This window comes from Equus caballus, chromosome 4 (genome assembly GCF_041296265.1).
Source record: "Equus caballus isolate H_3958 breed thoroughbred chromosome 4, TB-T2T, whole genome shotgun sequence".
Lineage (NCBI taxonomy): Eukaryota > Metazoa > Chordata > Mammalia > Perissodactyla > Equidae > Equus > Equus caballus.
Window position 1 is genome coordinate 44,063,424 of NC_091687.1, and position 21,810 is coordinate 44,085,233.

A 21,810-nucleotide genomic window follows, 5' to 3' on the forward strand; every position below is an offset into this window, starting at 1 on the left:
TTAGATCAAAACATTTATTTTTTGTGTTACAAAAACAAAAATAAATCCAAGCAGGTAATGAAATAACCATATTTTTTTTGAAGTGTCCCATCCTGGGTTCTTTGTCCTAGAATTTAGTAAATAGTTCAAGTTTAGGTTGCTTCAACACTTCTGGATGCTATGAGGTTTCCATCTTATAACCATGTTTCTCTAGTTCAGCTCTGTAATAAAACAAAAAAACCCAACATCACTAGATATTCTTTATGATAAATTAAAGACATATAGTTTTTAGAAATACAATTAATAATAAATGCTATCACATAGCTTTACTTTAGTGCCCTTACTTCTTTCTATAAAGAAATCTATATAAGAAGGAAATTAGATGTGAATCAACATAATGCTGATAAAATCTTACTTTCCCATTAGTAAACATATTTTATATTTCTTAATTTTCTGATAAATCGATTTATTTATGGAAGAAATGTTAAGGATTTACTGCTATCTTCCAAATACCATACAAATGTTCTGTTCACAGTAAATATTTAAACACAAATTTTAAGAATCATTAACCATATCAATAAGAACATAAGACAATGGTATCAAACTTTCAGAGAGTTTATAATCATAATAGGTATTACTATAATTTACACAAAAAGAATAAACAGAATGCTTTCCATAGTGACAAATATCTAATGCTCTAACCAAGACAAAAATTATTAATCAAATTTAAGGGTGTGTGAGAATTATTGTGCATTAACTATATGTAGGCAAAAAAATAAATAAGTTATAAAACATTAAACGAGACTTTCTTTTCTTTTCTTTCTTTTTTTTTTTTTGAGGAAGATTAGCCCTGAGCTAACATCTGCTGCCAATCCTCCTCTTTTTGCTGAGGAAGACCGCCCCAAGTTCACATCCGTGTCCATCTTCCTTTACTTTATATGTGGGATGCCTGCGACAGCACGGCTTGTCAAGTGGCGCCATGTCCACACCGGGATCTGAACCGGCGAACCCCAGGCCGCTGAAGTGGAACGTGCGAACTTAACCGCTGTGCCACCGGGCCAGCCCCAAGACTTTATTTTCTTAATTTTACATGTGGACAAAAATCTCAAAAATTTATAGTGGTATAAGTAAACACATTTTAAAAAGACATTTTTTATAATTTTAAATAATTTATTCACCATGAAGTTTCAATCATATTTTGAAAAAGGCAACTGCAGTTATTCATCTGCCTTGGATAAAACATTTGCACAAAAAGGTTTAGCCCTGTAATCAATTTCAGCTATTTAAACTACCATTCCAAATATCACCAGCAACTTATCTACCACAATTTAGATTTTATAAAAGTTCACAATAAGATTGAAGGCCAATCTATGATAAAACATTGTATAAATGTAAACTATGATTAATGCGCACTACATCATTACATTCAGTAAGATAAAAAGACATTTGTTCTCAAGTATAATTTAGCTCAAACACTATCACACCACCCAATGTAAACACAACGCAGAAAACACATGGTAGGAATGATGTATATTTATTACTCATTTCCCCAAACTCCTTCACTTGCCTAAAATTTTTACTTATTTTTAATACAAATATTGACCTAAAGTCCATGAATAATATTAAAACCAGAGATTGTTCATATGAATCATCTTTGTCTTCTGTTCAGGTGTTGAGGGCAGTATGGACTAATGGTAAAACACAGGGTTAGGAGTCAAGAGAACAGTAGAAGTTTCTGACTCTACTCCTCCTTTGCTAAATTTAACTAAAATGCTTCCTTGGCTCCCCACTCCAGGAAATTGAAGATTATAATACCTGTCCCTTCATATGTTTCCTATTTAAAATGGAAATAATTTTAAAACTTTCTCAAACAATAGTTTTGCTGCCTTTAACAAAACCAATTTAGATTATTTACTTTCTCTTATTTTAACAACAAAAAACACCTTCGAAATTCAACCTAAGATTTAGGTAATAAGTACACCAAATCCATCCAGGTTTGTGTCTGTCTGCCTTCCTCACAGGAGGTAGTGACCAATTATATTGATAAATTGTTTACAAACACAAAGGAGATCATGGTATGCTTCTCTATCAGCTAAATTCTTAGAGAAGATTAAAAGTTCTTTGCTAGAATTTAGGACATCGAAGAAACCAAAAGGAAAATAAATTGAGGCCATCAAGTACAAAACGCAAAACAACACGCAAAACACTAATATCACGAACTTGTTGAATAGAAAAATCTGACAAAGAGAACAAACGGAAGAAATCCAGCATAAGTGGAACGGTATCGCAGGGCACACACAGTGAATGTACACTATTTGAAACAAAACCAGCAGCATTACTTTTACAACAAAACAAGAATAAGACAAATAGCTACTAGTAGGTTTGATAATTATTCTTACTACGCAAGAAACTACTCTGCTATATGACAGTGGCCATATCTGACACAGTATCTCAGAAACTACATTGGCTTCTCGGAGTTTTTATGTAAAACGTGATGCGGGGTCAGGAAAATTTCAGAATCCTGCCTACTTCTATTGATATAGGGAAAAACAAATGTATCAGAAGTAGCAAAAACAGAATTACTCTGAGTTATTTGGAGACACAGGTAGCCTTTTTCTTTCGACTTCTGCTGGTTAAAGCTAATTACACGGAAAGAGAAACAGAAACCTGGAGAGCGGAAAGCTAAGTCCTGGCTACGGACATGTAGCTAAGAGGCAGATCTGGAGTTGAAACCCAGGGGATCCGACTGACTCCTGAGTATGAACTCCTCTTCAAAGTTAGATGGGATTAGGGCCAAACAATATTAGAAAACAGTAAATATATTCTTTACCATGGTTTCTAATACCACATTAAGGGCCTTGATGCATTTTACAAAGACTAGGAAGAGCATCTCTGCAGGAGATTTGTTAATCAAGACAACTTTTTTAAAGCAAGGATATAAATATTATCTGATGCTGCACTGTCCACTACAGTAGTCACATGCAGCTATTTATCAAAATTAAATAAAATTAAAAATTCAGTTCATCAGCCACACTAGCCACATTTCATGTGCTCAACAGCTACATGTGACTAGTAGTTTTTATATTAGATAGTGCAGCTTATGAACATTTCCATCACTATACTAAGTTCTATTTGACAGCATTGGTGATATATCAACAACCTTGTGGGGAAAAAAATGCATGACTCAAATAGGGAAATAAAAAGAAAAATCTTATTCTCTAATGGAGGTATCAAGATTTATACACTTGTGGAAATCCACAAACCTAAAAGCAGAAACAAAACAGAGAAAAAAATAGCACTGTGGAGGTGTATTATAAAAACAAGCCACAACGAATATATGGATAATGCTCAATTTCCAAATCAGTACAAAGGTAAGATTTAGTTGTGACAAGAAATCCAGTTATCAGTACATTTACTACTAAAAGTCCCTTGATAAAATCAAAATATTAAATAATGTCTTGATTTAATTTTTCAGAGAAAAGTGCTATTTTATGACTAATAAAAGACAAAAAAGAACACTTTGGAGAAATTTGACTTCAACAGCAAAGGAAGAAAACTCATTTCTCCTCACTTTAAAAATTTCAAGAAGATAACAGGAAAGAAAAAACTGATTATGAACAAGATTATGATTAATATGATTATCATTAAACAACACAGAATAGAGATCAACAGTGTTGAAAGGCCTAAACATAAATATTCTAACAGCATAATATGATTCTAATAAGGAAGAAAGGGTTAAATGGATATTAAAAAAAGGTAGCAGAGTGTTCTCTGATGTGGCTTAGTTTTAAAAGGATATAAAACAAAAGTAAATGCAAAAAGAAAGCAGCAAGAACTTGTATACACAGAATTAACTTATTTCCAGAATGGACCAACATCTGTAAAAAGAACAAAAAGGGCTTTGAGAGCCATATATGTATAAAGAAGAATGAGAAGAGACAGATCCAATGCCTGGAACACATTGGGTAATATTAGCAGATTTTAGAGAAAAATCAAGATTATTGCTCAACAACTATTATTCCTATGTTGTCCATAAAACTGCAAAAGGAAAAACAACATATGACAAAATTGAAAACTAAGACAGATGAGATAACTTCAAACTGCATTAAAGAAGTTTAAAGTCTCACGGCTTCGAATAATTAAATCTCAGGATACTGAAAGAACAAAAAAATATAGTCAAAAGTCACAGTCTGCAATTCTGAGAGATCATAAAAAAGTGTGAAAGTACCAGAATAACAGTGAAAGGTAAATTGTACAATTTCCAAAAAGAGGAGAAAGGAGATGGGTGAAAATGTGATTAGTCTCTAGAAAAATACTAAAAAGAACAAAAGCTACTGCACTATTATTAAAAATAAATGTTAAAAATTCATTATAAATTATCTCACTTCCTTTTTGAATAAAGGTACTAGACTAGAAAATTAGAAGATTGTAATAGAACTTCTGTATCTTGATCTGAGCAAAGTATGTGACAGTTTACTGAGATATCTTTGTGGCCAAAACAGATACATGTAGGTTGAATCAAAATAAAATTAGAGGAGGAGCTGACCCCCCAGGGCTGAGTGGTTAAGTCTGAGGGCTCCGCTTTGGCGGCCCAGGGTTTCGCTGGTTGGGATCCTGGGTGGGGACATGGCACTGCTTGTCAGGCCACAGTGAAGCGGCGTCCCATATGCCACAACTAGAAGGACCCACAACTAAAATATACAACTACGTACTGGGAGGATTTGGGGAAAAGCAGGGGGGAAAAAAAAAGACTGGAAATAGTTGTTACCTCAGGTGCCAATCTTAAAAAAAAATATTAGAGGAAAGAAGTGTCTCCAAAACAAATGGTGCTGGTACAACTGTATATCCACATGCAAAAGAATGAACTAGGATCCTTACTTCACACCATATACAAAAATGAAGTCAAAATGTACTGAAGACCTGATGTAAGAGGTAAAATTCTAAAACTGTTAGAAGAAAACAAAGGTATAAATTTTCATAACCTTCAATTTGGCAATGAATTCTTAAAAAGTAGATGAATTGGACTTCATCAGAATTAAAAACGCTTGTGCAGAGAACACTATGAAGATAGTGAAAAGACAACCTAACAGTATGGGAGAAAATATTTGTAAATAATATGTTTGATAAAGGCCTAGTACCCAGAATATATAAAGAACTCTTATAACTCAGTAGCAAAAAGACAACAAACCCAACTTAAAAATAGGCAAAGGTCTTGAATAGATATTTCTCCAAAGAAGATACACAAGTGGCCAACAAATATGTGAAAAGAGGTTCATTATTAGCCATTAGGGAAATGTAAATCAAAACCACAACAAGATACCAGTTCACACCCACTAGGATGGTTATAATAAAAAAATAAATGAAAAATAAGTTTTGGTGAGGATGTGGAGAGATTAACACCTTTATACATTGCAAGTATAATGTAATTGTTCAGCTGCTGTGGAAAACAGTTTGGCAGTTCCTCAAAAACTTAATGAGAATTATGACATGACCTTGCAATTCCACTCCTAGGATTAAATCTCCAAAAATTGAAAACAGGTATTCAAACAAAAACTTGTACATGAATATTTACAACAGCACTGTTCACTATAGTCAAAAGCTGGAAACAACCCAAATGTCCATCAACTCATTAATGGGTAAACAAACTGTGGCATATCATACAACAGATTATTCTTCAGACATAAAAAGGAACGAAGTACTGATACACACTATGATATGGATGAAACTTGAAAATATGATGCTAAGTTAAAGAAGCTAGACACCCAAGATATCACCTACTGTATGATTCCAGTTATATGAAATATCCAGAGACAGAAAACAAATTAGTGGTTGCCAGGGGCTGGGGGAAGAAAGGAATGCAGAGTGACCGCTTAATGGGTATGGTGTTTCCTTTTGGGGTGCTGAAAATTTTTGGATATAAAGAGATAATGGTTACATGACATTCTGAATACACAAAACACCACTGAATTGTACACTTTAAAATGGTTAATTATATGTTATACGAATTTTACTTCAATCAATTAATCAATCACATTAAGTCGACTTGTACATGAATATGAAAAAGTACACTCCCATCACCCCAATCTCCATTCCAGTTTAAGAATCACCAATCTATTGGGTCCTAATACCCTGATTCTAATTTCTGCTGAGTTACTCAATAATGGTATAAAATTAACATCGACAGAATTAAACCTACAAGACAAAAAATAGCAAATATGCTTGTATTTAACTACTTTTGTAAAGAGACTAGAAAAAAACAAAAGTTCTATGCAATTACACAAAGTATTCATGTTTAGAAACACAGGAAATAAAGACAATGTCTTTTCATAATTCAAGAACATATTTTAAAGATTAATTATCTTTTAAGAGATCAATTATCATTATGTAAGTTACATATTTCGTGCTTATAATTAATACTAAGCTATATAAAAATGTGACTTGAAACTTACCGTAACTGATTGGAGAAGTCATCCTCTACATTGTCATCATCCCAATTATCCTCCCAGACATGTGCATCTTCATCTTCATCTAAACCAGCCCAGTCTAAAAACAGAAACAGATGTTGTCTAAATATCTCTCATATATTATTTCCATAAATATAAAAAATTCAGAAAGTTTGCCACTGAAGATTCTCTCAATTCAAAATAACTAATACTATATCTATGAGAAATGATAATCTTCCTCTTAAATCTCAATTTTATGCTGTCTCACTCTCTCAATTCCTGAATTTGCAGATAAAACAAAAGTTAATACAAAAAATTCTATTTGCCATGAAAACTTATTACAATTTCAGGAAGATATTTACTTTCCTGATTTTTACCTTGGGCTAATTTTTATAAGGTCTATTTCACAATCTTTCAAAACACAGCACCAAGAACACTAAAGCGAGTTGAGCAGGAAGATATTAGCCTGGAATTCAAAACTGCTAAACATAAAAAAGGTTAACTCATACACAGATAACAGAAAGTAGTATCTTTTTATATTCTTAATTATGACTGTAAAATTGTTGTAAAGAAAAATGTCCTTATTCTTGAAAACATCCATGCTGAAATATTTGAGTCAAGTGTCATTTTGTTGATAATTTACTTGCAATGGTTCCCTCAAATATATATATTTGATATATGATATATATTGATATATATATTTGATATCCCTCAAATACATATATTTGATATATGATATATATTGATATATATATTTGATATATATTGATATACGATATATATATGATAGAAATACAGTAAATATGACAAAACGTTAATAACTGATGAAACTTAGGTGTTGATCTCTTTACTGAGGTATAATTGACATGTAACATTATATTAGCTTCAAGTATACAACATAATGGTTTCATATTTGTAAATATTGCAACATGATCACCACAATAAGACCAGTTAAAATTCGTCACCATACATAGATACAGAATTTTTTTTTCTTGTGATGAGGGCTTTTAAGATCTACTCTCTTAGCAACTTTCAGATATGCAATACAGTATTACTAACTACACTCAACATACTGTACATTACATCCCCATGATATTTATTTTATACCTGGAAGTTGGTACCTTTTGATCCCTTGCACCCATTCTGCCCACCCTCCACTTGCCCTCTTTTTTTTTAATAACTTTTCCATAGAGTTGAAAGTTTCAAGATTAAAATGTGGGAAAAACAGTTTAAAAAAAATTAGTTTGGAAATCACCTCTGGAGACTTCCCTATTCCCTTCTCTTCCTTCGTACCCTCAGAGATTAGGACCCCTCTTTTGTGTATGTCTCTATCATAGCACTTACATACTGTATAATCATAATTATCAGTTTATATGTCTCTAGTGTCTGAGCTCCTTAAGAGTAACAACGCTATTTATCTTTGTATTCTTAAGCTACAAACAGTACCTCGCTTGTGCACAACAAATGGTTGTGAAAGATACAACAGAACTCTAAATCAGACCTTGTATATTTTTGTTTGATCCTCTCCCCTGCAAAAATAGTAATTATGAGTTACACACTCAAGTATGTCCTAGCCATTAGCTTCATCTTAGTAATTACTTATTAGAAACATGACTAAGAACATTTCAACCTGAAAAGACAAATAACTAAATAACAAAAGGTATGATGATACAGGCTTTTCTTATAATGTACATACAGATTTAAAGCTGTGCTACAACGGCTCATAATACTTATTACATTATGTACCTAACAAAGTTGTTTAAATGCAATATATGTAAGTCATCCTTATGATTTAAGAATAGAAGTACCTCCATTTAACTGGTCCCCCAAACCGGAAACTTGGAAGGCATCTTAGCTACTCTTTCTCCTCCATCTACCACAATCACTCATTATGCTCTTTCCATTTCAACTCCTAAGTATCTCGAGTTGGTCTCCCCCCTCCTATTCTTACTGTCACTATGTTAATTTAGGAGTGATTATTCCTTTGATAGACTATTACTGTGGTCCTCCTTTCTGTCCCCTCCTCCTCAATCTTACACATTTTATACCTATCCTCCACTAATGCCTAAAATGACCACTGCCATTCCTGTCAGTTACTATTCAAACCTTCAGGTAGGAACCACATTTTATTGCAACTGTAATGCCTACAGCTGAGTGCTGGGCACACAGTAGACACTTAAAATGTTGGGCAAATGGAAGTCAAGTTCCCTCCTTCTGAGTGGTCAATCTCAAGAAAACAGAGGCCAGTGTGAGGTTTCAGTGAAGCCAAGAGTATATATTTCAAGATAGAAGAGATCAACAATATCATGATAAATTTATATTTATCAATATAAATATATTTATTCTAAGAATGTTTTTGAGAATAGCAGTCACCTCGTTCAATGCTTCCCTAAGAGAGATCATGCGGGAAATTTCTTTAAGACCTCAGTTTCTGAAAAGATGAAAAAGTTTCTCTTAGGCAATTTATTTCAGGTTTCTAGGAAGCTCAGTCAAATGTATACCCAACTTCAATCACTATATAGGACAGTGAACATATATTCATTAATAAATACTCTCAATAATCAAAAATACTGATATTTACCCACATAAATTTTCTGATATCTCATAGTAATATTATTGTTCTCAGAGGGAATATTACAATTACCTAAATTCAAATCCTTTACTATTCTCTGAGGTCCTTAACAACAGTAACACTTAATAACAGTAAGTATTAATTATACCTCAAAATTAAGATAACTGGGCTAGATATACACTTACATTTTCTCCTTTCTTCTAAAAGTACCTTGAAGCTCAAACTGAAAAATTTTATTCTCTGTCTGTGGAACTACCTATGTTTTACATGAAGAGTAGATTAAGAAGTTAAAGAAAAGGAAATACCATTCAGGATTTCCCTCAGTCTATGGAAGAGTGATCAGAAAGCTACTACAACTCAATTTTTTCATAGATATATCTATTCCCAAAGCTAAACTGAAAGAATAACATTTCTGCACTTTTATAGACTGGAAAAGAGTTAATCAGTAGTATAGGGATAAAATAGTACTGTTACTCTCATATTGCCGTTGCAATCAATAATAAACTGTTTTCTATGTATGTTATAATGTTATACATAAACTTTCTTTTTGTTCTTCCAAAAGCAGAGAAATCTCAGTCAGAAAGAAGGGAGCAATTTTAAGGCAAAGATAAAGGGGGCAGAAATTGCAGTATTAAGTATACAAGAGAGGAGCATTACATCAAGGTGACATGGGGTACAGTCTAAGATCTACTTTTAAATTAAAAAGAAGCTTCATTTCAAATAGTAGATATATTTCCCTGTAATATTAAATCACCAAAAATCAACTAATTTTAATTTTTAAAATTAAAACTGAATAAAGCACCTCAAATAATCTCAAATTTATCTTTTACAGAAATTCAGATTCTTGAATGTTGAACTTATAATGAAACAATGAAATCCATTATCCCTTTTACAGCAAGTGAACGACTAATAATGCTATTTCTCCACATTCCTTCCAGTCTTACTGCAACCTACAGCTCTGTAGCTATCTAATAATGGACAGCTTAGAATTTTTGTTTGTTGTTTTGTTTTAACGACATGAAAGCCTTACAGTATAAAAAAATTCACACAAAGCTACTTCATTAAACTGCAATGTAGCAAGGTTTGGCTATACATCAAGTTTTTATAAAATGGCTAAGACTGAGGATTGTTTAAAATTACAGAATTCTGGAGATACAGAAAGCCTTAGAGATCACCGTATATCATACCCCTCTTTGTTGGAATGCCACCACCATTACCACTACCAAAAAAGAGAAATGAAGACTGTCCTATAAAAAAAATTAACTTTTTTCTACCATTATTTCACAACTTCAAATCCTAGACTTTAAATATATTTGGGTTCAGCCTAGAAATAGGAATTGTTAAATATTTGTTTTACTGATATTTGAAGAAGTCTTTATAAAGATATCTAACAGAGTTTAATGTTCCACAAAAATAATTTGAATACATTAATACCAGATAATACCTTCTTGAGTAAAGGGGGTGACACAACTCAAGTCACAACTGTTTTAAGTTTCTAAAGCACCAAGCCTCACATCAGCTTGAACCACTTCTAACTAACCAGCTTCCTAAGCTGTTAACTAGGTAGTTTACACCTGCACTGGTCCCTAAAAGGAAATGATAATATATCAAAGATTCAAGTCAGAAATATAAAATAACAAGAACATTTATTTCACATTTCTCTGCTAACCTTGTAAGCCTACCCTTTCCAGAACACTAAAAATATAGGCCCCTAGGAACTTTTAATCTAATTATGACTTGATTCAAAATGTTGATTTCAATATTGTTATTACTTGATGTCATTCAAATGTCTTCAAGCTGGCTTTAATTCTTTTAACTTTGAAAGACTAAAAGAAACCATACTGGTTAATTTCTACTCAACTGCCTTAGAGAATCACCAACAAGACACATAACAGATTCAATAACTTGTTTGTAGAAATTCCAATCCTTAATTCTAAAAAGGCTGGAAAAAGTCAAAATTCTTAATACGGGAGACACTAGTTCGAACATTGTCCCTTTTTAATTTTAAGAGTGGTACAATTTTTAGTTTATCAAGTTGAATTCTGATGATTTAGCATAAGGATAAAGCATGTCTTCCTCCTTTAACAACCATCTTGTGCTGTTTTAATGGCAAGGAAAGAAAAAAGAAGGTAAAAATAAAATCCCAAGAAAAAGTAATTGGCTCTTGGAGGGGGGGAAACTAGTATTGTGAGCAAGATTTTAGGTAGAATACATACACAAAAAAGATTCATGACAATAGCGCTATATTTCTTTGGTATCATTATGCAGTACTTCATAATTATGACACTATTGAGTATACAAAGATACCAAATGGAACAGTTGGTTAAATTCTTCATTAATCATCGAGCCGTAATGCCTTATCCCAGGAGTAAGATGCACTGAAGTCTACATGCCATATTATCCTTCCCATTACCATAGATAAGAATCCAAGACAATAAATAATCTTATGAATTACAACTTATTAAGCATTTTAAATTATTTAATACAGTACCATTAAGAACCTTAGCATTCACACTGACAAACCAGAATCTATAATCTATTTTAGCTGGAAACTTTAACCAGGAATCTAATAAACTATATTATGTAAAAAGTTTAAGTGAGAGGGTATAATACACCCAAATATTATTTCCAACACTTATAAATTCTCCATATGGTATATATGTTACAACATATGTGAATTACAATATTATTAAGACAAAACTGAAAACTAAGACTGGTGAGATAACTCCAAACTCCATTAAAGTAGTTTAAAGTCTCAAGGCTGTAACACAAATTGTAATCTCTGGGATCTGCCTGACATCTCCTGCAACACATCTCTGAATTGTGTTTTAATTTTCAACCATAACACGACACTGATAACCATGCAATTTTATTTAATCACTCATTTTAAAAGCTTTAAACCAAGAAGTAGCTTTTTTAAAAAGGGCAAAATAAATAAATCAAACAAGGATATCTGATTCATGTCTAATGCCTTCCTTCAATACATAGATGACTTTATAAAGTATACACTTTATCTTCAACACTAAATGCATTGCCAGGATTGTGATTAATCGTTTAAATAACCACAGCTGTGTTTACTTCAGTGTGCAGGCCTCCAGATGTGTACTGGTAAAAAAAAATTACCATATTTTAAGAAGCCAGAATTGGAAATAACCAATAGCAGATGCCTAATACATAAGTTTCTAGCAATACTAAATTATTTAAAACTTTGCCCCCAAGTTTGGCTTTGTTCATATTTGTCAGTGAGAATTACATCTCTGACTAGCTTTAAATTTCAAAAATCTCAGCTATCAAAGATCCCACATACTTCATCTAAGTGTCACCTTGACATTTAAGTGTGGAAAAAAAGGGTTTTCTCTCAACTTAATGTTTTTAAAATTACTTACTCTCCTCACCCTCCAACATACATTCTGAAATTTCTTAAAAGTATGAAGTATACCACTTTGGAGAAAAGTAAAGAGGAAATTCCATTTACACCAAATAGGGTTGCAAATGTTCCATCCTATACCAATTTTCAGTAGCATCAAATTTTCATTCATTCTTTAACAGTAAAGCTACTCTGAATATAAACAAACTAATCTCCAAGAAAGTTTTTTCAAATAAAAAATGTGCATGTACATGCAACATTATATGAAGAAAAATATAAAAGAAACAGAAGAAAGTTCAAAAAAGTTCTAAATTGTACACTCACCATCACAGGTGAGTGTAAAAGAGAACAGCAATAGTTGCAAATAGCATCATTACACTCATGAATATAATAAGCCACACTAAATCTAGTCATTCTGAGATAAATTTACATGTGTTCCTGCTTAAACTGTATAAAATAGATTAAAATTTTTTTATAAAATTTCATTTCTGTAGGGTATCATGATACAAAAACATCTATACCATAGAGATCTAAAGTCTACTCACTGGCTAAGAAATCAGTACCTAGCATAGCACTACTGCAGTACTATATTTTCTCCAACGAGGACCAAAGGTGTCACTGGGGAACTTCCAAGCAAACAACCAAAAGCAAGTCATAAATGATGTTGCTACCAGACTACTGGTGAGTTTTCAGTTATTTGTGGCCAGGAGTCTGAAACAGAGGCTCAAAATAACTTACATAACCATTTATAATTTTTCTCACTTTTTTTTTTAAGGAAGATTAGCCCTGAGCTAACATCTGCTGCCAATCCTCCTCTTTTTGCTGAGGAAGGCTGGCCCTGAGCTAACATCTGCTGCCAATCCTCCTCTTTTTGCTGAGGAAGGCTAGCCCTGAGCTAACATCCGTGCCCATCTTTCTCTACTTTATATGTGGAATGCCTACCACAGCATGACTTGCCGAGCAGTGCCATGTCCACACCCGGGATGTGAACAGGCGAACCCCGGGCCACTGAATCGGAAGTGCAAACTCAACTGCTGAGCCACCGGGCCAGCCCCTTTTCTCACATTTTTAAAACAAGGAAATTCAAACACAATTCTTTTCATGAAAAATTTAAAAACATATATCTGGCAGAATGGTTCCACTACAAAGCCATGCTGACGTTGGTTCTCTTTGTTGATTAGTGCTTTTGTTTCTCTTTAATTCTACAAAATTCCCCAAAGCCATTACTCTCATCTTTTCCAAGCCCTCGTGCCCTACACTCATCTTTATTTCCTCCATATTACTGTGTCAAGGGTATGAAATGTGAACTCCACCATCCGTCTTCGATTAGACATGCAAGTACAAAATCCAACCCCTGATTCTTCTTATTCCCAACACTCCATATCAAACTAGTTGCCAGAGCTCCCTTGTTATTCTTGCATCACTCTTTTCACTTCTTTCTTAATAACAATCTATTTCAGGCCCTGAGTCCTCACCTAAGCTATTTCAACAGTTTGCTAATTAGCTTTCCTGACTCTGTCTCTCTCTTTCCATTTTTTCAAAATAATTCTGCTGGGTTAATTTTTCCTAAACTGCCTAATGCTGAAAGGAAATTCACACACATCAAACAAAAAAACCACTCCTCCAGGCTGGCCCTGGGGCATAGTGGTTAAACTTGGTGCACTCTGCTTTGGTGGCTCAGGTTCGTGGGTTCGGATCCCAGGCAGGGACCCACACCATTCATCAGCCAAGCTGTCGTGGCGACCCACATATACAGCAGAGGAAGACTGGCACAGATGTTAGCTTGGGGCTAATCTTCTTCAAGCAAAAAAAGAGGAAGACTGGCAACAGATGGTGGCTAAGGGTTAATTTTCCTCAGCAAAAACAAAAACAAAAAAACCACTCCTCATGTACCTAAGGATAAAGTCCAAATGGTCATTTGGCTTAAAGCATTCCAAGATTAGGCCCCAAACTACCTGTGCTTGCAACCACTATTTCACAGCCAAATAAAATATACATTGATTTTCTACTTCTAAGCATCTATTCCTTTTCCCTTCTTTCAGAAACCCCTTTCGTACATTTCTATCTTTTGAAAGCTCTGTTCAAATGTTGCTCTCATGTTGTACACAACTGGAAATAACTTCCCCTTCTTTTGAACTGCTGTTGCACTTTACTGCTAGTTGCTTAATTCGCCATTCCCCCACCCCCACCCAATGGAAGGAAACCAAATAAAATCTTACCCAGAAGCCCAACAGATAAAAAACAGTCAAAAGCAAAGTTGCTCTGGTTTAACTGGATGTGGAAAGGGAAAGGCTTGGAGCCCCACCCCCCAGGATAAAAGCACCTGCAGAATACTAAAAAGCTCAAGCTTGGTATGAAAACCACTGATCCATATCTCCCTTAACATTTATACCACTAAGTTCACTGACAAATACCTACCTAAGGAGTCAAATTTGCCTCAGTGCAGCCTCTAGTTAACTGTGATCTTGGTAAATTATTTAATTTTGCTGAGCCCCAAGTATAAAACCATCATAAGGCTGCTATTAGGATTAAATGAGATTATGTGTCTAAAGTACTTAGTACTGATTAATGACAGCTAATATCATTCTCTCTGCACCATTCAGCACCAGATTTACAGGAAAGACCCAACAAATATATATTGAATGAATATATCATTTACTATGTGCTAATCACCGCAAGGGAACTTGAGGGATGAGGGAGGTAAGAAGAGAAGCATGTTCCAGAATAAAGACAACAATAGCATTTCCACCAAGTATTATGTATACAGCAGAACACAAAACTGGAAAAAAAAGATACTGTGTGATTTTTTTTAATACTTCGGAAGAAGAGTACAAGTATAGTTTTTGAAACTTATTTTCCCCTCAATATTTTCAGTGATATTTCACATCACATCTCGCAATGAGTATTGTTTAACAACAGTTAAACACTATTTAAGTCATAATTGTTTATTACTTGTTCATTCCATACAATCAGTGAAATAGCTAATCAAACAGTTTTTCAAAGTAGTTTTCACTGTTTAATATCCTGGGTCACACCTTTCACCATCCTTTCCAAAGCACCAGTATCTTGATTTGGAGGTTTTTTATTCCACTGTATTTCTTTCTTTATACCTCATACATCTGTATGCATCCTTAAACAATGTTTGCTATTGTTTTATGAATCTTTATATTTTATATGAATAACCACATTATTTTTTAAAGTACTTTTGGAAAAAAATTTGGCAATATTTTTTATTTTATTTTTATTTATTTATTTATTTATTTAGAACCAAGTCTTTTTTTTTTTTAAAAAAAGATTGGCACCTGAGCTAACAACTGTTGCCAATCTATTTTTCTTCTTTCTTCCTCTCCCCAAAGCCCCCCAGTACATAGTTGTATATTCTAGTTGTGAGTGCCTCTAGTTGTGCCACATGGGACGCTGCCTCAGCATGGCCTGATGAATGGTGCCATGTCTGCACCCAGGATCCGAACTGGTGAAACCTCGGCCGCCGAAGAGGAGCACGCAAACAACCACTCAGCCATGGGGCCGGCCCAAATATTTTTTAATTTAGAAGATTTTACTACTAGAAAAAAAATAAACTGTCAAATAATCCACAAACTCAACTAGTGTAATTTTGGATATATCTAAAATTACAAATATGTTTTGCAAAAATAAAATATATGTCAAAATTAGTTCAAATTCTAAATTAAATATCAAACATCATTCAAAATCCAAATCTCTATGTAAATCAGGGAGGAGAAAAGAAAGAGAACTAATGTTTACTGAATATCAACTCTTGCCCAACTTGATGCTCTGCACTTTACATATATCATTGTTACGGACCGGATGTTTGTGTCTCCTGGACCCCGAAATTCCTATGGTGAAACCCTAATCCCCGATGTGATGGTATTTAGAGATGGGGTCTTTGGAAGGTAATTAGGATTGTATAAGGTCATAAGCATGGAATCCTCACAATGAGATCAGTGCCACTATAGGAAGACACACCGAAGAGCTTGCTGTCTCTCTCCACCCTGTGAGGACACAATGAGAAGGCAGCAGTCTGCAACCCAGGAAGAGAGCCCTCACCAGGAACTAAATCTGTTAATACCTTATCTTGGACTTTCTGGGTTCCAGAACCTTGAGAAAATAAATTTCTGTTGTTTAAGCCACTCAGTCTATGGTATTTTGTAGTGGAAGCTCACGCAGACTAACACAATCATGTAATCCTTACATGAGTCTACCATCCCCAAATTAGATATGAAGAAACTGAGGATTAAGAAGGTAACAGTTCAAGGAAAAACATAATGATGAATCTCACTCAAATAAATCAATCCAAATCAAAATGACGTGACTACTTCTCAGCCATCAGGTTCTCAATGACTAAAATGTTTAATATGTAGTGTAGGCAACCTTATGAGAGAAAAGGCAAACTTTAGATAGGAATGGTAATTCGTGAAACTTTCCTCAAAGGCAATTTGAGACTATATGTCAAAATTCAAAATGCACCTAGAGCTGGATGAGGTGTTAGAGCCCAAGCAGACCCAGAAGGGCATTCCTGTGGAGGAGCAGCATGTCGTGGCTGGTGCGTCATGGACTGGACAGGGTGAAGAAGTCATCTAGTGCTGGCATAACGAGGGGAGAAGGTGGCCTGGAACACAATGTTGAAGCCCAAGTGGGATAAAGAGGCCACCTGTGGGTGGAGGGGGCAACAGAGATCAGTTAGGGAGAAGGATGACCAAACTGACAATTTATTTAAGATAATGGAAGCCAGGTTTCTCACTGCTGAGGAAAAGGGTTACAAATATGGAAAGAGAAAAAACTAGAATGAATCTTGTGCTGAACTGTAACTGGAGAATATCCGTGTGAACTCATGGTTTTATATACACACACACATATATGTATACACACATTTGTATATTTCACTGAGAGTCCCAAAAGCAATTAGCACTAGTGGAGTTAAGATCTTGCCTTCTAAATCATTCTCCATTAAAAGGAACGTGCCTTGGAGAAATGGCTGATTCCAGGACTGGGGCAGGGAAAGTACAAGATTAGCCTGGAATACGTTCTTTTGCCAGAATGCTAGCAAATGACATGTCAGAAGGTCACAGAAAACAGCTTGAAGGGATTCCCCAAGTTCAAATATGGGACAATTTGAGGGTTAAAATCAATAATAGCAGCAAATTATAACCCACTGAATATGAGAATCCATGACCCTGTACTGATATAAATAAGCAAATGAATAAACTGAAAGTTTGATGATGAATGGAATATTGTATTTACATAATTTCCAAGTCCTTTCTCACAAAATACGTATTAATTACAAAGCGAAAAAGAGTAATCTAACAATGGAAAAGTCTCACAGATACTACCTTAATAAAGTGATCAAAGTGAACATCATCAGTAATGGAACAAATGAGAATCATGTTCCACCTGATAGGATGCAATGAGAACATGGCATCACGACTATGATATTCCTGCCAAGGTGCACAACCTGAATCTAATCATGTGGAAACACAAGACAAATCTAAGTTGAGGAAAAGTCTACAAAATAACTGGCCTGTAATCTTCAAAGTGTCAAAATTACGAAAGTCAAAGACAAACTGCTCAAAACTGCTCTAGACTGAAAGCTAAAGAGACACGACAAGTGAATGTAATCCATGATTCTGAATCAAGACATTACTGAGACAATTAGAGAAACCTGAAAGCAATCTGTGGATTCGATGACACTAACGTATCAGTGTGTTAATTTCCTATTTTGATGGTTATACTGTGATTGTGTCTTTGTAGGAAATACACATTATAATATTCAGGGGTGATGGGCATCAGGTTGGCCACTTATTCTCAAATGGCTCAAGGAAAGAAGGTTGTACTGTACTTTCAATTATTCTCTAAATTTGTGGTTATTTCAAAATAAAAATTATATTAAAAAAATGAACCTGTCAATTTGACCTGGCAATTTCCTAAGAGTTTATCTTATAGATAAGTAGAAAAACATACACACAAAGATGTAAGAATATTCACTGCATCATATTCTGTAATAGAAAAAACAAAACATAAAAACAAGCAAACAAAAAACCTATCTATCTATCTAGGTGGTTTTAGAGCTAGTTAAATAGATTATTCAACAGGCATACAATGGACTAGTGGTGCACAACTACTAAAAAGCAGAGGGAGATTTTTATAATTAATGCGAAAATCTAAGATATATACAGTAAAAGAATATTATAGGAGGAGAATATTACATATAACGTGGTCCTCTGTGTGTATTTGAAGGATATATCCAAACACTGGAGCATGAGAAACATTTTTGGGGAAAGGCAAGGAGAAACAGTGATTTACTTTTCAATTTATACCTATTCATAGGTTTAAACTTTTACTATAAGCAGTTACTTGTACAATTATCTTATATATTATACTATAAAAATATTTTTAAAAAGAAGTAACTAACATGAGCTGACAAGCCAAAAGTAGATGAACGATAGGTTCTGAATCTAGGTCTGATCCCAGATTCATCATGCTTATTCCATCGAGGGTTCAAAAACTTTCCTCTTGCATATGATTACCATAAATGGACATTCAGTAGGTACTTTGTCATCCGCTGTATTTATCATTTTTCTTCAAAATTTTTAGCAACATGATTTTTCCATTTCGTGCTACCACCACCAATTTAAATGTGTGATGGTATTATTTATGTGTCCACTATGTTTTAATAAGTGAAAATAGCAAAACCCCTGTTGGCACTAGGTAAACTAACTAGTGCAATATCTGACATAGTCAATATTAGTTGTGTCTACCTTCTACATTTAAGATTCTAAGGAACCCTTCTGTTGATGGTTTAGTCCAGTTGGTATCCAATGTTCACGTAAATATTTCTCAATGCCATTTTTCATAGGACGATTCTTCCTTGTCCAGGACTGCTCTACGCACAGCAGGCAGTTAAAGTCCTTGGCCTCTATACACTAAATGCTGGTAGTTATTTCACATTCCCACCTGTCAAGTGAATGTGACATGCAAAAATACTCCCCTGGTTAAGAACCACTGTAAGATGTCCTACTATGTTAAGTACAGGTGAGAGTACCTCAGTTATTCCAGAACGTTGGTAGCATTAGGGGAACACGAGCCTGTTGTCTGCCTCAATAAATTCCCATCAACAGTGTTTTAGCCAGGAATTTCTCAATGAGGATGGGGAGGTGGCTGGTTCTTGATTTCTTCAGATAATATAGCAGTTTCACTGGTTATAGAAAAATTATAGACTACTTTAATAGTATTCTCTTGTATATATTACTGCTTAAATAGTATCTTGTATATACTATTGCTTCCACAGGTTCATTTTAAGTATTCTAAAAAAGCTTTTCCCTCGAAAAAGAAAAAAAAACTCTCAATTCTGGCAAAGGAAGAAGAGAAAAGAACCTGAAGGCTCACTTGTTCTCACTTTTACTCACACTTCGAATTGTCAGAAAAAGGAAATTAATGAAAATATTTTTAATACCCTTTCATTATCTGTCTGATATGAAAAATTGTTTGAAGCTTCAAGTAAATTATAGAACATTTCAGTTTTAGACCCTGCTCTACTACTACCAACCTAGCTGCATGATCTTGACAAGTTCAATCTCCTCTAGACTTTGAGTTGCTTTCCAGAATTTTGAGTTGCTTTTAGAATTTTCTAAAATTCTAACCATGCCAAAGCCTCCAAAATTATAATCAATCATGCCCAGAACACTGAATGTCTATTCTCAATCAGTTGAGTCAATAAGATGCAGAATGTATGTCACAAAGATCCTAAACATGAATTTTTAACAGTTCCTGCTTAATAACCAGTAAATTACACACTCACCAAATAGAATTGTGAGAAACTGCCAATGCAACACAGATCCACAGACTAAATAAAAAAATAAAGAGTATTTGTTTCTCTATACCTTCAGAGACTCACCCCACATGTTCTACGGCACAGTGAAGAGCTATTCAGAAAAAGCAATGAAGCCCCCATGAGAACATATTCTTAGTTTTCTTTTTAAAACAGAAATTCTTTTTTTTTTTTTTGAGGAAGATTAGCCCTGAGCTAACATCTGTTGCCAATCCTCCTCTTTTTGCTGAGGAAGACTGGCACTGAGCTAACATTTGTGCCCATCTTCCTCTACGTTCTATGTGGGACGCCTACCACAGCATGGCTTCCCAAGCGGTGCCATGTCCGCACCCGGGATCCAAACCAGTGAACCCCAGGCCACTGAAGCAGAACGTGTGCACTTAACTGCTGCACCACTGGGCCGGCCCCAGAAATTCTCCTTCTTTAAAATGAGTAACTAACATCCTACCGAACAAGTTCTTATCTGGGATAAGACGTAGCAACAACACTCCCAAAAGATGGACAATCCTTCAGTCAAACTAGGGATACATAATTTCAATAACGGCTTTCATGCAGCAGGCTCTTAACTGCAAGTTATCCTAGACTATAAATATCATCCACTTGCTGGAGCACTGGGACACAAGGCCTTTGAAAGTAAGACCTCCTACAAATTGAAAAGATGCTTACAGGCAATTTTAAGCTGTACTGCTTAGTGAGTTTCTCAATGGCATATTTACCATAAAGACAATAACAAGAAAAAGAGTTTCCAAAGAAGGCAAAGAACTTGGAAAGTAATTCAGGGCATTAATAACTGAACTGAAAACTCAAATACTGAAAGATTCAAAACAGGCTACTGTTTTAAAGTAGTGCTTCTCCAACTTTAACGTGCATACAAATCTTTTAGGAATCTTGGTAAAGTCCAAACTGATTCAGTAGGTCTAGGTTGAGATGCTGCGTTTCTAACACGCTCCCAGGAGATGCCAAAACTGGAGTAGTTCCCTGGATCACACTTGGAGTAGCAACTACACGTGTTTAGTCACACATAGAGACTAAACCACGACTAGGCCAAAAAAATGTAACAAAAGTACAGTTTCAAAAGATGAATGATTCTTTGGTGATATTTTTCCAAGTTTTTTTTTCTTTTAGTTTTGTTATGTATCAGAACAGTTTTTATTAGTAAATATTGATTGGTTTCACCTAGTGGGCTAATTTTGTATCCAGCAAAATCTCACTAATTCAAATTAACATGAAAGGAAAACCTGTCAGAATTATAAACAAGAGAAGAAACATACAGAAACCTGAACAACACGAAGGCATTTCAAATGTTATTTCTTATTCTAAATGGAAAATTTCCTGAATGAATTAGGGTCTACATATTCAAACCTGAAGACAATAAATACTCTGTAAGGTGACCAAAAATGATGAGTTACTTAATGCTAATACTGTAAGCCAGTTTGTTACAAGGCCTGTGTCTTCAGAAAAAATATTATTTGCTTTTCCTTTTAACATTGATAAAAGTTTTTACTACATAACTACCAACATTTTGAATAAATTGCTGCTCACAACATAAATTTAGAACAAGAACAAACTACATATTCTGCAAAAGCTGATGCCATGAAAGTTGCCA

General features: G+C 34.4%; 1 protein-coding gene across 1 annotated transcript in view; it reads right to left on the reverse strand.

Moving 5' to 3' along the window:
• SEM1 (SEM1 26S proteasome subunit) overlaps nt 1-21,810 on the reverse strand; it is a 24,077-nt gene continuing 2,267 nt past the window's right edge. Inside the window, exons 2-3 of the mRNA XM_070264499.1 lie at nt 6,429-6,522; nt 1-200 (exon numbers count right to left, since the gene is read on the reverse strand). Coding sequence (XP_070120600.1) covers nt 158-200; nt 6,429-6,522 — 137 coding nt within the window. The 3' untranslated portion in view covers nt 1-157. The remainder of the gene's footprint in view (nt 201-6,428; nt 6,523-21,810) is intronic.